This window comes from Setaria italica, chromosome I, assembly GCF_000263155.2.
Source record: "Setaria italica strain Yugu1 chromosome I, Setaria_italica_v2.0, whole genome shotgun sequence".
In the NCBI taxonomy this organism is placed as follows: domain Eukaryota; kingdom Viridiplantae; phylum Streptophyta; class Magnoliopsida; order Poales; family Poaceae; genus Setaria; species Setaria italica.
This window is the reverse complement of record NC_028450.1, coordinates 31,924,282-31,939,793: the sequence shown is the minus strand read 5'-3', so window position 1 is coordinate 31,939,793 and position 15,512 is coordinate 31,924,282. Positions and strand designations below refer to the sequence as shown.

The 15,512-nt window shown below is 51.7% G+C and overlaps 1 protein-coding gene and 1 long non-coding RNA gene across 2 annotated transcripts; one reads left to right on the top strand and one right to left on the bottom strand.

Moving 5' to 3' along the window:
* Positions 1-9,197: 9,197 nt before the first annotated feature.
* LOC101786375 (auxin response factor 8) lies at positions 9,198-11,886 on the bottom strand. Its single transcript, XM_004953112.2, has 3 exons — positions 10,686-11,886; positions 9,651-10,591; positions 9,198-9,557 (listed from the first exon to the last, which is right to left on the bottom strand). The coding sequence occupies exons 1-3, from the start codon at positions 11,763-11,765 to the stop codon at positions 9,488-9,490; spliced, it is 2,091 nt and encodes a 696-aa protein (XP_004953169.1). The 5' UTR covers positions 11,766-11,886; the 3' UTR covers positions 9,198-9,487.
* Positions 11,887-12,486: 600 nt separating this feature from the next.
* On the top strand, positions 12,487-13,865 carry LOC101786089. Its single transcript, XR_214529.4, has 3 exons — positions 12,487-12,970; positions 13,440-13,540; positions 13,635-13,865. It is a non-coding gene; the product is annotated as an uncharacterized LOC101786089 (long non-coding RNA).
* Positions 13,866-15,512: the final 1,647 nt, after the last annotated feature.

Genomic DNA, 15,512 nt, shown 5'->3' with positions numbered 1-15,512 from the left:
GATATGTCTTTGGCAAGATCTTCCCCCAACGGATCGATTAGTTCATTGTATACTAATTCAAAAGAATGGAGATGGTATTGGTTGTGCCCCATTTATTTGACACCCTTTATTGTCTTTTACGAAGTAGCTAATCCGCTCGAGCTGTGCAGTGCTACCATTTAGCTGACGCCATCACATAATTGTCCAATTGAATGTTCTTCTCTGTAGAAGACCTGGTCTAGGTTGTTATGATTGGTTATTTAGTTAGCACGACTACTTGAATCTATCATGTAAACATGTATTTCCTGCTTGCTTTGTCTTGATCCGAAATGATCGAGTGATCATTACCCACGATCACTTCCTCTGGCTATATATGTACTATGCAGTGGTGATGAATACAATCTGCGCGTCCTGCCTTATTTAGCTCTTAGTACATGGTATTAGTAAAATCTCGATCCTTCTCTTATACTTCCGCAGTCTACCGTCCGCCATGGTGAACTCATCTTCCTCCAGTTCCATGGCGCATGGCACCGTTCCTTTTGTTGATCCTCCTCCCCATCCTGTTGCCACTGTTGCTAAACTTGAATTTTATATATCTTGTTAGGGGATCCATTAGTGTTGTTTTCAAAATTTGGTCAAAAATTTGAATTTTAAAGTGGAAACTTGCATAGCTTAGGGAAGGTCTGCCCCCGGTGTCCCTCCTCTGCCTACGCCACTGACTCTCGCCAATTTGCCATGATCAATATCCACAGCCATATCCCTATCACACTTGACATCTAAGAGTCCAACTTCCATCTGTGTGTACCTTCTTCGACCTCGTCTTCGAGAAGTTTGGCCTGCTCAACCACATTGATGGCCTGCTCGACACCATCCTCATGCGTGATGATCTTGAGTTGTTGCGGATCAATGCTTGCATCGTTTTCTCTACACTGGATTGGAACACGGAGCTAAAGTTGTCGGGTTCGATTTTCTCCCCTAAAAGTGTCCAACCATGTCTCCAGCAATGGGTACCATCAGCGGCGGCGCCCACAACAGCCTTGAGCCAAGCCGTACTGGAGCGCCACTCGTACCTCACTTAGTCACAATTGACAATCGGTTGCCGGCCTGCAGGCGGGATTGAAGATCTGTGGCGGACAGAGGGCGTCATGGTGATGTAAAGAACGGACAACTGGGTTACGATTGTGCTTCATGGTCCTCCATAGGTCCTTGCTGATCCCTACTTTAGACATGACATGGTCATAGGGCAGATATGGCATTTATCCGATCCCTACCTTTGCTTCTAGTCATTTATTGTGTGCATCAATGGCACCGAGACACAGATCAATTTCATGTCGAGGCTGAGGGTCTGGTCACGATGTTTTCTTTCCTCTAATTGAGAAACATCTTTTTCCTAACGCAAACACGAAACATGTTTCCTAACACAGACATGTTTCCATCCCATACAAATATACAATGTCTTATAGAAGTTGGATTGGAGTGTATGGAAGATTAAAGAAAGGTAAATGAAATCGCTTTAGATGGCATGCAATGGAACTTGGTCCATAAAGATCTGCCGTCTTCTTTCAAAAAAATAAAGATCAGCCATATAGATTTTTGGAAGTATTGGGAATATAAGTTATCATCATATTTTTTTGTTTTTTAATTCCAAATTTATCTATATATATAAGTTTTATTTCCCATAGACCTTTTGTTTAATCTGGACAGTTGGATCTTCATAAAATCCAACAGTGTGTATTCTTCTCTTTTTTCTGATTAACGTGGGAATTTCTAGATCCTCTCGACGAACGTTGTGACTTTTTTTAACACTATTGTATTGAGATATTAGATTGCCAATTTGTACCCATTGCTTATAATGTTATAGATTGCCAGTTTGTTCCCGTTAAAACACTAGTAGATTGCCAATTTGTGCCCATTGGTTTGTATTTATAGTTTGATGAACTTGTACGTTATTGTTTTCTTTTCTGCCTTATCATAAAACAATTTGTCGCGCGAGCTCATCATAGTTCAATTAGTTGGGTTCTAAGATGAAGGCTAGGTACTTGGATTTGAGTTTCTGGCCCAACAATACAGGTGCGTGTGAGAGCGATGCATCTGTCGATAGCGAGACACCTGAAACTTCATTAGTCTCAAAGATTTATTGGCCCATTCCCTTTAAATATGTAAGCCATAATGTAGATATGTGCTGGAGTATTTGGTGATCAAGTGACATATAAGTAATTATAAACAAAATTGACATATAAGTATCTCGGTGAAATATTGGTGCCCTCCACGACAAATACAGAGACACGCCTTTAGACATTGATGACAAGATCAAGTAGAATAATAGTGTAATGCCATCCGTGTGTAGGCCAAACAGGCACCATGTGTATAAAACAATAAAAACTGGGCCGTACCGATCTTGTTTTGGCCCAAACCGAGAACGCCATGATAGTGTTGGTGCCACCACCACCAGGTGTCCAGGTCCATTTGGAATGGATCGTTTCCGCGGTTTCGCAGCAGGTTCCCTCGGTACGGACGGAGATGACGATGCTGTGATAAAACACGCCTTCGTTTTCGAAGGCACGCGGGATTTTCTATTCCGAGGCGGTGAGAATCCGTGCGGAATACGGTAAGAGAGCAAAAGAAAGAAAGAATAATCCGCGTAGCAGTTGAGGACAACCGGACAGAGCCGGAACGCAGTTTGACACGGCAGCGCTGAGCCGAGGCCCGAGCGAACCGACCTACCAGCCCCTGATAAGAACTCCACGATCGCTCGGCGGCATCTATCGCGAAACGCACGTCTCCTCTCCGTCGCCGTCGGCTGCTGCTGCTGGGAGGAGGAGGGCCTGGGGCGCGAAGATGATCGAGGTGGTGCTGAACGACCGGCTGGGGAAGAAGGTGCGCGTCAAGTGCAACGAGGACGACACCATCGGCGACCTCAAGCGGCTGGTGGCGGCGCAGACGGGCACGCGCGCCGAGAAGATCCGGATCCAGAAGTGGTACACCATCTACAAGGACCACATCACCCTCGCCGACTACGAGATCCACGACGGCATGGGGCTCGAGCTCTACTACAACTAGTACTAGTATGGCAGCGATCTCCTCGATCCGGACCGATCCGAAGGGTTAGGGATCGCCGGATCATCGTTCCTCTCATAAGTTTCTAATTTTCTTTGTGCGCGTATCATGTGATGTGAAATGTCCAGGGCAAATTTCTCAGAAAGCAAGCGCGCGTTAAATTCGAGTCGTTATATCTATGCAACAGAAGTTCGATTTGCGTGTTGGTACAATTGTGAACTTGAAAGGCAAATGGGTAAATCTTAATTTGCTACTTATTGATTGATTCTTCCGTCTCCAATCGCTTCGTTGTTCAAGTTATTTCTGATTTCTGCATGTTTTTTAATCGGGCCGAAGGCTTCCTGGATACGAAGAAGGATCGTACAAGAACACTCGTAAAGGAAAATGGATGATTGTTCATGATCTACCTTTGCGAGATGGGGAAAGTGTCATCCTAAGACGAGTTCATGGTCCGCTTTTTATTGAAAGATTTTGTTTTGATGAGTTGCCTTTTAAGCCCGGCCTATAAAACTGCTGGCCCAGTCAATAAGGAGGATTTCAGTACTATACCCAGCCCATACAGGGCCTCTTACAGCAGGCCGAATTCCCAGCCCCATCTTTGGTGTCCACGCGTATCGATGTTTTCATTTTGCCCAGTTTTGAACTGAAAGTTTTCAAAAAAAATGAACTGAAGCCACGCCTTCGTGGGTTATACAAATTGCTCAGTATTTTTTTTTCTGCGAAGAATTGCTCTACTACAGCGCTTGGCAGTGCACTCCCAGCTCCTTTGAAGCTCCGCCACGGCGCCACCTCGGGACCCTACGTCCCTACCTATGTGTTCATCGGCACTCCGCAGAACCACACCGCCTGGTGACACTGAGAACAGTAACTCAGTAGACAGTACTCCAATCCACTCACCGGAGCTCATGGGTGAGTTAGTATTAACCATCAATCATTGCTGTTGCGCGGCCCCACCAGTCAGCCACAGGCACACCAAACACATGCCCAGCAAACCTGGGATTCCTCTGTGGATTGACCACCTCCCCTGATCCCGCGACTCCCCACGACAGCAGTGGAGAGAGCACCGATGCCCGAGGGCGCTCGTGGACGCACAGCTCAACAGGAAAGGAATAGACCTCTCCATTCCACTCCACCCTGCCCCCACACAAGTCCATGTCGCCATCCAACGGTCCAATTAAAATCCAAACCGAGGCGAAGCTTTGACCGTGCGGAACCTCAAAAACAAACCACAAGAGACGCCGTCCCCGGGAACACAAAACCCCGGAAAGCCGGCACGGGAGAAAGTGCCGGCGGGTTTCGCTGGCCGGCGCGGCGAGCTAGCCCGTCCCGGCCGGCGGGTCAAACAGACGTGACGAAACTAACGGGGCCAAAACCTAGCCTCATCTGGAAGAAAATTAACCCGGTATGGCGGGCGGGCAGACAGGGCAGGCGTCGGGATTGGGGTCACATCGCCGATTGATTATGCTGCCTCCCCGGGCAGCTGTGGCTGTGTGTGCTTTGCCTTGCCCTGGGCACTGAAAGCAAGGAGATTTTCTTTCTCGCGTTATTGGCTGCCGTGCGAGTTGCGAGTACTAATAGCGGGAAATTTGGTGGCGTTTCTTGTTTCGGACGCGTACGCACGTGAGACGAGTCTGTATCCCACTGTGCTCCGCGTCTGTCTCGAGGAGGACGTGACGTGATCACGGGAGGAGGGCCTTGTCCGTTGAAGTTTCTCACTAGTACGTAGTCAGTAACTCAGTATGCAGCCCATGCTTGTCGCAAAAACGCTTAAAGTTCGAAACATGTCAGCGTCATGTTGTTTAACGAATTCATTTTCTCAGATGAATCCCCACTTCTTTTCAGTTCTTCCTTCGTCTCAGTTTCATTTCATCATCCTCACGTAGCATGCTGCTACCTGAAGGCCGCGCGGGAAGGCTGCCATGTGCCATCTCGAAAGGCAAAAAGGTGAGCACGCAAGTGGCCGCCGGCGGGGCCCCGCGGCGGCCGGCGCTGCCGTCACCGCGGAGGAATCACCCGCACGGACGGACGGGCGCGCATTGTTGCGTTCTCGATCTCTGCGCTATCATACTCTACTACTACCACTACTACGTGCATAAACAAATGGCACCTGCAATTATGCGATGCGTGGAGCCCGCGGTGGCGCTAACGCAGGGCAGGGAGACAGGCAGGCGAGCGGGGCCGGGGGGCAGGGCGGCATGTTGCAGCGTGCCACGCCGTGCGGCCGTGCCCACCGCAACGGGGACGGAACACGGAAGGGTGTGCTCTCGCTTCATTTGCCGCGCTCTGACCTCATTAACCCCGCTGCCGCCGCTGACTCTTCCCACCGCTCCGCGCTTCAGGTTCACCGGATCAGGGTGCCGCGACCGTCCTGATCGCTGCTGGCAGACTGCCAGGCTGCTCCGCTCCGGCGCCAATGCGCCATGCACCCGAATTTTTTTTAATTTTAACCTTTTTTCAAACAATAATTTTAAAATAACCTCTCCATACTAGTATTTCCATCTCATGACCTCTTGTTCGTGCCGATCCACGTGACGCGACGTGACAAATCTGCCACGCTGGCCGAGGGAGGTGAGGTGGATTCCCTTGTTGTGCCGTGCAACGAGAGGCGTCCAATTTAACTTACTCACTTTGAACATCCAAATAAAATATTATTTGAACTTTAAACATTATGAAACTTGGCATGTGGAATGTATAAGATGTAAACATTCCGTTTTTAGTAATATGCACGAGGTTAAGCGCCGCATATTATGAAATTTATAATTTCAAAATAGACTATTTATTATCCCTCCATCCCACTTAGGGCTCCGGTTAAAACTTAACTACTTTGGACCATATCAATGAAATAGTATTTGAACTTTAAATACCACGAATAAGATTACTTCATATCCGTTGATCTAATTTAAAAATCAAATAAGATTAATTGTATAATAATTGACGACCTGAATATAGTTAAAAGAAACAAATATATTTTATGATGTAGCCTTATTAGTGTTTGAAAATATTTAGAACTAACTAAATAATTAAATTTAAGGTGAAAAGAGATGAAGTGGAATTATTTTTTAACACCCTTTTTAAGGATATAGGATGATACATAGCTTACTTTGAAATTATATATTTCAAAATATATAGCATTTGACCTTGGGTATGTTGCTAAAATGGAATGTTCACACCTTATACACTACGCGTGCCAAGTTTCATGGTATTTAAAGTTCAAATACTATTTCATTAATATGGTCCAAAGTAGTTAAGTTTTAACCGGAGCTAAATGGGATAGAGGGATAATAAATAGTCTACTTTGAAATTATAAATTTCACAATATGCAGCACTTAGCCTTGTGCATATTACTAAAACGGAATGTATACACATTATACATTGCACATGTTAAGTTTCATAATATTTAAAGTTCAAATACTATTTTATTTGGATAGTGCAAAATGGGTAAGTTAAATTGGACGCCTCTCGTTGCGCCACCCAAATTGGCGAAAACTACATTATCGCTCCACTACATGTGGCGTCACAAGAGGAATCCACCTCACCTCCCCCGTCAGTGTGGCAGGTTTGTCACGCCGGTGTATATGGCGCGACAATGTTATTCTGTCGTACCACGCGGACCGGCACGACCAAAAGGGTCATGAGATGGAAATATTTGTCCGGAGGGATTATTTTTAAAATATTATTTTAAAAAGGTTAAAATTAAAAAAAATCCATGCATCCCCTCCCTCCTCGCCCCACAATTCCTCCTGGAGCATTTTCGCGTGGCTTCCGGATTTGTACGCCCCATGCCTTAACGGTCAAACGACCCGTCGCGTGATCACAGAAGCAAAGACGAGAGACGAGGCCAGGCAGGGCCATGCCTGGGGGTGAAGGGTGGTGGTCCACTGGTCCGTCTAGGCGAGCATTGCCACAAGGCGCAAATGCCCTAGACTAGTGGGGCGCCCTGCGCCCCTGCCTCCCTTCACCGTGCATCACGACACGGCTGAATTCAGAATCGTATGTGCCCAGCTAGCTGCTACGCAATCTCAGCACTGTGCGTGGTGCCGCAGCTAGCTTGGCAGCTCAGACGCTCTGCTCTGGGCTCTGGCGGTCGCCATGGCGCCATGCTACGATGCCGCCCATACACAACTACACATGCCATGCGTCGCCCGCCTTGTTTAAAGCGTGCTGTACTTGTCGAGCTACCAGCAGTTGCACTCGCGAGTCGCGACACGGGTAGTAGACCACACAACGAGCCTGGAGGGTGGCGTCAGTCGCCTGTCGGTATGATTTTTCCTTTTGAAACGGACCAGGATGAGTCACCAGATGCTGGCGCCTCCATTCCTTTTCCGAGAAGGTGAAAAGGGGAAAGGCCAAAGGGGCTGAGCTTGTGGCCGTGCCGCGGCCGCCGACAAGCCAGCCGCAATCATGGACATCTGAAGCTAGGCGAAAAGGCTGCGGAAAGGTGTCACGGATCAGTGCGCAGCCCATGATCCGATTCCGATCGCCACACACGAACTCTGAAATCCAGCAAACGGCACTACCAGCAAAGGTGGAGAAATGTTTCGCTCTGCGACGGTGCAATTATCGGCGCGTCGACCACAGGCAAAATTCTGACTTTCAGAGCATTAATGATTTTTCCAGGCGACCAATCAAGTGGACAACGTGGTTTTAGCAAAGACTTGGCCCCCAAATTAAAGCTAGACTTGGTCGGTCACGCATCAGATCTAGTACAACCCCCCACATTAGAAAAGAAGCCCAAGTGTCTTAAGCTAATCCCCCCGTACGCTTCGACAGGCAGGTTCCGACGATCCCAATAACATGCAGCACAATTAAGACGGTGCTGAGAAATTCCCAGCTCCCGCGCGGCACTGACCGAGCATGGCAACTTGCCGCGGCATCTCAGGGTCCCAAAACCAGCAGTGCCAGAGCCTGTCCTTTGACTCGACACTGTTCTCGCACGATTGATCGTTGCCAATTCCAGAAAGGCCCTGTCCAATCCTTTTACTATCAAGCAAGCACGCCTGTTCAAAAAATCCTTTTTACCAAACGCCGCCATCATTAATCTGTGTAGGTAAACATGCGCATCCGTCTGACTCACCACGCGGCACGCTCACGGCACCGTCGAGCGAAACGCAGCGCAGGGACAGCGACGCCTCCGGCGAGCCCGAGCGTGCGGCCGCGGCCACACGCTCACAATCTCACCCCCATCTAGCACCCTCCCCTCTCCCTGTCATGCGCGGGCGCAACATTCTCCCAGCGCAGCAGCTGCGCACGGGGACAAACGCCCCGTGACTGCGACCGCGACCGCGGCCGGAAATGATTCCGCCGGGGCGCCGGGCACTGCATCTCCCTCCCTCCACTCCGACGACAAAGCGCTGCCAGCCGTACGAAGCAGAAACCCGCAACCGAACAAAGCCGGTGAGGGACCGCGCGTCGCGACCACCATCGGTCCAGTAAAACGACTCGGGGAGAAGAAGATATGGTCTCCCGTCCTCTCCTATCTCGGTCTCCAGCTCGCATTGACGACATCTTAGCAGATCTCGCTCTCGGCCGCGAGCGCGGTGATAATGGGCGACAGCAACAGCCGGGCAAGCGTCCAAGGCCCCATGTAGCAATGGGGGGAGTAAGGATACAACGGACTGGCGCAAGGCAACGATGGAGCTCGGCGTCAGGGCGCGGTGGACCGACGGCGACGCGCATGTGAGGCAGCACCAAGCGGAGTCGCGAGCTGATCCGGGCGCTGCGCTGTGTGGCGTCGGCCTCGGGCAGCAGGGCCAGCCGGGCAGGGCCAGGCCTATCCCATTTTCAGCTAGGCAAACCAGACATGGCAATTATTTCCCCGGCTGGGCGCGCGGGCAGGCACCCTGGGCTGTGGACTGGAGCATTCATGCCCCCGAAAGGCAGCGGGATACGCGGCACGATGCTCCGCGATCTCTTGGGTGACCTCACCTCACTCACCACCATCATCAGGCAGGACAGCCCGGCAGGGCAGGCTGCAGTGCAGCACGGCTGCACGGGCAGGCTAGAGAACAACCAAGCTGCCTGGAGCTTGAGGCCGCGGAGCAGAGAGCAGTGATGCCGGCAGCTGCAGCACCAGCACATTGATGCCGCTCCCGCTCAGATGCATTGGCCAGAGGGGCATTCAACGCGCCGATGAGTGGTCACAGGGTTTGCAAACCGTTCCATCATGTGATCGAGCCAATACGTGCATCGGAATGGCCAAGGATACACAGAGATGGAGCAAGATGAGTACTAGGGTTACCCCCACGTTTTACATTTGATAGGGATACACTGGGGAGAGAGAAGGGGAGAAGTGCCTAATGATTGTGGCATTGCTTACGAGCTGCCACGGGGAGATCTCTCTTCAGAGCTGGAATCTAACGGAGATGAACAAAACCTCGCGGGTTCACCTGTACATGCTAGCAGTACCAATAACAGAATGCTCGCGGCTGGGATTGGTTTTACTGCTCCTCGTTTAGCTCCCTAGGTTGTCGCTCCCAGCGTCGGTTAGAATGGTGATCCTCCGTGCCGACTTGACGAAAACGCTGAAATGGCAGGGCAATGTGCATCAGCACGTATGATCCTTTACATTGTAGTATCAGTTGTCGAATTCAAAAGCATGTCGATGTGATTTTTACCTGAACGGCTCATCGCCGGCGTGCTTCACGTCGCCGGCGGCGCCGCGGTAGAGCACGCGGCTTCGCAGCTCCGCGCTCTCGATACAGAACATCTCGGACAGGCGGCCGTAGAGCTCGTCGAACGATCCCAGCGCCGAGAGATCGAGGTTGCGGCCGACCGTGTCGGACTCGACGAACACCTTGCACTGCCCGGGCTCCAGCCCGGCAAGCTCGGTGAACCACGGAGGCCGCTCCGACGACGACGCGTTCTTGGTCGGGCTGTTCTGGATGACGCCGGAGCCCGAGCCCTCCGAGGCGTTGGGGCCCTTGTCGGCGTTCCAGTTCATGTAGCCGTTCCCGGTCGCCGCCGGAGAGGTCGCGCCGGCGGAGCCGCTGAGGCTCATCTGCTGCTCGGTCAGTATGGTCCGCCCGAACAGCACTAGCCCCGCCGGCTTGGCGCCGCCGGGCTGCTTCTTGTCGGCGCCGATGGACAGCGCGCACGACATGTCGTCGCGCGCCGGCGCGCCGCCGATGGTCAGGTCGGTGCTGATTCTTGCCGGGATGGGAGCCGCCCGACCGACGTGATCGGGACGGCGGAGGCCGGGGTACAGCAGGCTCGACTGCAGGTGGGTAAGGTGGAGATCTGATAAAGGTGGAACAAATTGCGCATGCCTGGCTCCCTGTATGGCTGCAGGAGCACTGCCGTCCGGGAACGGGAAGAAGGACGGGTGGGTGTGGAGGTAGTGGTGGCCGTGGTGGCCGTGCGACAGTGGGGTGGGCGGGAATGCCGGGTTGAGGAGCTGTCCCTCGAAGGGGAACTCCGGGTACGCCGGGATGCGTGGCTTCTTCCGCGGCGGCGAGAAGGAGGCGAGGTGGATGGCCGGAATGCTCGAGACGAGCTCCACCAGCCACGGGCTCACCCGCTTCACGTTCTGCAGGAGGTCCGGCTCGTCCCAGGTCACCTGCAGCGCGGTCGCCAATTCAACAGCTGAGCAGTGAGCACCGAGCGCTAAAGATTTGTGTTGGAGTAGCTGAGAAGTGGTAGCTGCTGCGTACCTGAAGGAGGCGCCACGGCGACTGAGGCCAGCGGATGGGGTCAGCGACCTGGACGCCGGCGACGGTGCCCATGAACCAGCTGATCCGGGTGGAGTCCTCGGTCTCGAACGCCATCTTGAACCGCATCCCCGGCGACCACTGAACCCGCATCGCCGCGCGGACCGACGCGACGCGCACGCAGAACTCCGGCGTGCTCGCGCGCGGGTAGTACACCACCTCGAACGGCTGGCCGGCGCTCGCCAGCCTCGCTGCCTCAGCCACGTCTTCCGGGCGGACCTTGCCCCGCGCCTTGGCGGACCCGCACGGGCTCACATTGCCTCGCATCATGCCCGCGTAGTGGTCCCACCCGGGCATCGGGAGTGCTTCCTCGCCTCCGCCCCCGCCCCCGCCGGCGCCGCAGAACCCACGCTTGGCGCGGCGGATGCCGACGTGGAGGTCCCCGCCGTCGCCGCGGAGGAACACGATGGAGTCGCCCGCGACGAGCTTCTTCTGGTTGACGAACGTGCTCCACCCCGTGGTGAGCAGGTGCCGGCGCGGCGTGCCACGGTAGATGTGGCGGAACTTCCACGCGGCCCCGTGCACGTCCTTGGCGACGACGGTCTGCACAGGCGGGTCGGCGGCGTAGTCGAGCCGCGGGAAGATGGTCTCCGCGCAGTACCTCGGCACGGAGAAGCCGCCGCCGTTGTTGGCGTCGGACTGCGTCAGCGTCTTGGCGAACGACGCCGGCTTCTCCTGCTCGTCGTCCGCGGCGGGGTCGTCCTCGAGGCCGGCGTCCGCCTCCCCGGCGCGGAGCGGGACGAGGCGGATCCTGGCGAAGACCTCGTCGGTGTCCTGGTCGGCCATGTATCGCACGGCGGCGACGCGGCAGGGGACCAGCGCCGGGATGCGAGCCGCGGAGAGGTCGGCCGCACCGGCGAGGCCGAGCGCATGCTCCGCGTGGCCCTGCGGGAAGTAGTAGACGCTGGTGCCCACGGGAGGCACGGTGCACATCCCGCCCGCGCAGGCCAGCCACAGCTGCCGGTCCACGCATCGGTCGGCGCCGGCCGCGGCCGGCTCCGTCAGGTCTGCGAACGTGATCATCGGGGACGCACGCACCGCGGCGAGGGAGAGCCGGTGGAGGAGGCTGAGCGGGGTACGGAGGTGGAGGAGACGAAGACGGGCGGGTCGGTGTCGTGTGTAACTGGCGCCTGTTCTCACGGTAACGAGCAGGAGTAAACCGACCCCGTTCCGGCTTATAAGTGCCCCGTTCGGCGAGCGGGAAGTGGGAGACAGGGCGCCGGGATAGCGTGAAGGGGCTCGTGTAGGGGACAGCGTCGAGATCCAGTTGTTGAGCGGCGCGTGGAGCTGCATCACGTGTGACAGGGTGTGAAGCCCGTGAGTTTCGGTGCGTGCTGTTGCGGGCTTGGTGCATGGTGATCGAGGAACTCCCGTGAGGAACACCGATCGGTGTTGTGGGGTTTTTGGTCCGTGCAAGTGTGGAACGGGATCTCACATAAATGCTTCGTATCCACTCAAAAAGGAGAAAATAATGCTTGACATCTCAACCTCCGTCTCAAAAAAAAGTTCGATATCTGGAAATGAGTGGCAGGATGCCAAGAAGTGAGGTGCTCCGCTAGTACGCCAAGATTTCTAACGTTAGATATATTTATAAGGTGTGCCGGCTTTAGCGGTTAGATATACATGAAATGAACGGTAGGATGCTAAGAATCAGAGCGCTACGCTAAGGGTATGTACAACGGCCGTCTGCAGCTCGTCTATTTGTAGACATGCTGACAAATTCATATGACGTGGCGATCATTTAACGAAGGGAGAGGATGGCGTCGTCGCCTCATGAGAGGATGGTAGGAGCTCGTGCTCCCAGGTTGAATCGCCCGCTCGCGCTCCGTTGTACGACCAGTTCCTAGAGACGATGGCGCAGAGTGATCTTGTGCGGCGAGGCTTCCCGGAGATTTGGCGCGGAAGGGTGTGAGGTTGGCTCGGGAGCGGAAGGGGCCAGCATCGGCACGGGAGCGGAAGGCCACGACTGCTGCGTCGAGGGACAATGGCGTGGCAGCGGCACTGCAGAGGAAGGGCAAATGCAGCACGGCAGCCATGGCGGAGCTGCAGGGTGCAGGAACGGCGGAAGGTGCTGCCCCCTTTCAGCCCGCGTCCTGCTTCACTGGTGTCCCCACCTCAATCAGCCGTTTTCCACCAGCGATTCAACCTCATGGAGCTTGCTGAGGCCAAGGTGGTAGTCCGATGTCTTATTCATGGATGAATCCTCAAGCTTTGGATCCAACGACATGGTAAGAAATTATTGTCAATGTATTCTGAATTTGCTCTGAAAAATCAGAGATTACATTCAAATTAGAACCGATTCATTTTCTGAGAATGCAAAATGCTTGCTGGAGACCTCAAATCGCTTGGCCCCCAAAATGCTTGCATTCAAATTATTGTCGTGCATGTTCAAGTTCATTCTTGTCATAGATAAACAGTATCCCCTTGTGTATGTTTTGAGGCAGAACTGAAATTAGAACTTAGTCCTATTATTCACTGGTCATCAAGAAGACACTCTGAAGTTCAGTTTTACACGTGATATGCAGACTCAACTAACAGGACAAATTACTTCTTGTGGAGTCACTAGGTCTTTGTAGTCATATGGTCGCACCTTTCTTACAGTTCTTGGCTTATTATAGTTGTTACTCTTTGCTTTTGCTGTGTGTCAATGGCTTGCATCTCACTTTTTTATGAAACTATTTATGCGAGGTAAATTAGAACTTCAGACTGCAGTTAGGGTAATGTCAGACGAAGAAAAGGCTGATCATGCAGTACAATTAAGTCTTTGAAGAAGAAATTATTTGCTGAATAAATTTAAGGTATGTTAGTATATATATCTGAATTTACTTAGTTAAAGTTAGTTTACTGAGGTTGTAAAATTCAGAGAACTTACTGATGGTGTATCCTTGCCAGGCTCTTGATGGAGTTACCTAAGGATCTTGATATGGCAGCTTCAGCTCGCTTTGGATGTAAGCTGAATTTAATCAGCTTTATAAAGTACAGTTCTATTTTAGTTTATTTGGACCTATCTAGTTTATTTATACGGATATTCTAGGGGGTGATACTGAGTGCTAAACTTTAGTAAGTGTCACATCAGATGTTCGGATGCTAATTAGGAGGACTAAATATGAGCTAATTATAAAACTAATTGCAGAACCCCGATGCTAATTCACGAGGTGAATCTATTAAGCCTAATTAATCCATCATTAGCAAATAGTTACTGTAGCACCACATTATCAAATCATGGACTAATTAGGTTTAATAGATTCGTCTCGCGAATTAGACTCCATCTGTGTAATTAGTTTTTTGATTAACCTATATTTAATACTCTTAATTAGCATCCAAACATCCGATGTGACAGGTGCTAAACTTTAGCACGAGGTATCCAATAAACTTTAGCACACCCCCTTAGTTTATTTGGTACTGGACTATCTATATTTGGTCTGTCATGCTGTGAACCCGTGGCGTACCGGTCTATCTAAATATCTAGACTATCTGGGGGTGTTTGGATACTAGGTGCTAAACTTTAGCAGTGTCATATTGGGTATTCGGATGCTAATTAGGAGGACTAAATATGAGCTAATTACAAAACTAATTGCAGAACCCCTGTGCTAATTCGTGAGACGAATCTATTAAGCCTAATTAATCCATCATTAGCAAATGGTTACTGTAGCACCATATGGTCAAATCATGGACTAATTAGGCTTAATAGATTCGTCTTGCGAATTAGATTCCATTTGTGCAATTAGTTTTTTAATTAACCTATGTTTAATACTCCTAATTAGCATATAAACATTCAATGTGACAGGTGCTAAACTTTAGCGGGGTGTATCCAAACACAAATATTTTGCTATCTCAAACTTTACTGCTCATTCAGAGTTTACTTGTGCTTTCTGGTGTGATGAATAGATTGAACATAGGCTTGTCGTGTCAACGTGTGTGAAGTTGTGCCTGCTATTGCAGTATAAAAAATTTGCCACGGTTGGTACCAGGCATTGCTATTGCAGTATAAATTCATGGTCTTATTTGACCGGCAACCGTACATGAAATTCGTTTAATTTCCGATGATCCGATCCATCGTTTGCTTTTACGTTGCTTGAAACGTCGTTTGCTTCACTTTGCCACCGGACATTGTTAACGCGACACTCCATTTGGAACCTAGGATGCTTGTTTAAGACCGGCCGAGTACGTCTTCTTCCATCTAAATGGAGCGGTTGTTCAAGGTCAAGTACATTATGTTTAGATTAGATGGATGCCCTTGCGTCATTTCCTTGCGGCAAGCACAAGCACAGAGGGACAGGCCGGGTCGACGGGGTGATGTGGTGACAGTTTAACAAGTCGGGTGGCTGCTTAAAAAAAAAGGGCTCATGGTGGAAAGAACTTAAAAGGATGCATTGACTTTGATAATGCAACATGCTCATCATAAAAAGGTTTCAGACTTGCCGTGTCTTCCACATGACGCGCGCGACACATACTTTCCCTTCCGCGAGATCTGCTTTCTTTTCTTTATCCGAGGACCCCTTGCATGATGTTTATTCGTTTCACTGGAAAATCCCCAAGCACAGGCATGTGGCGAGTCAACCCGTTTCCCCCCTTGGCCCAGCTATACCGGGTTCCTAGTTCCTAGTTTCCTACCACCGTCGCGAGCGGCGGATCCCGTACCGGCGCCGTCAGCAACGGAGGAGGGAGGCCCGGCCCCGCTTGCGCTAGCGTGCGCGCCCGCCCGCCTCACGAGCCCACGCGGCTCGGCGGCGGCGGCGGTGAGGTGTGTGGCGGAGCCGTGGACGAAGC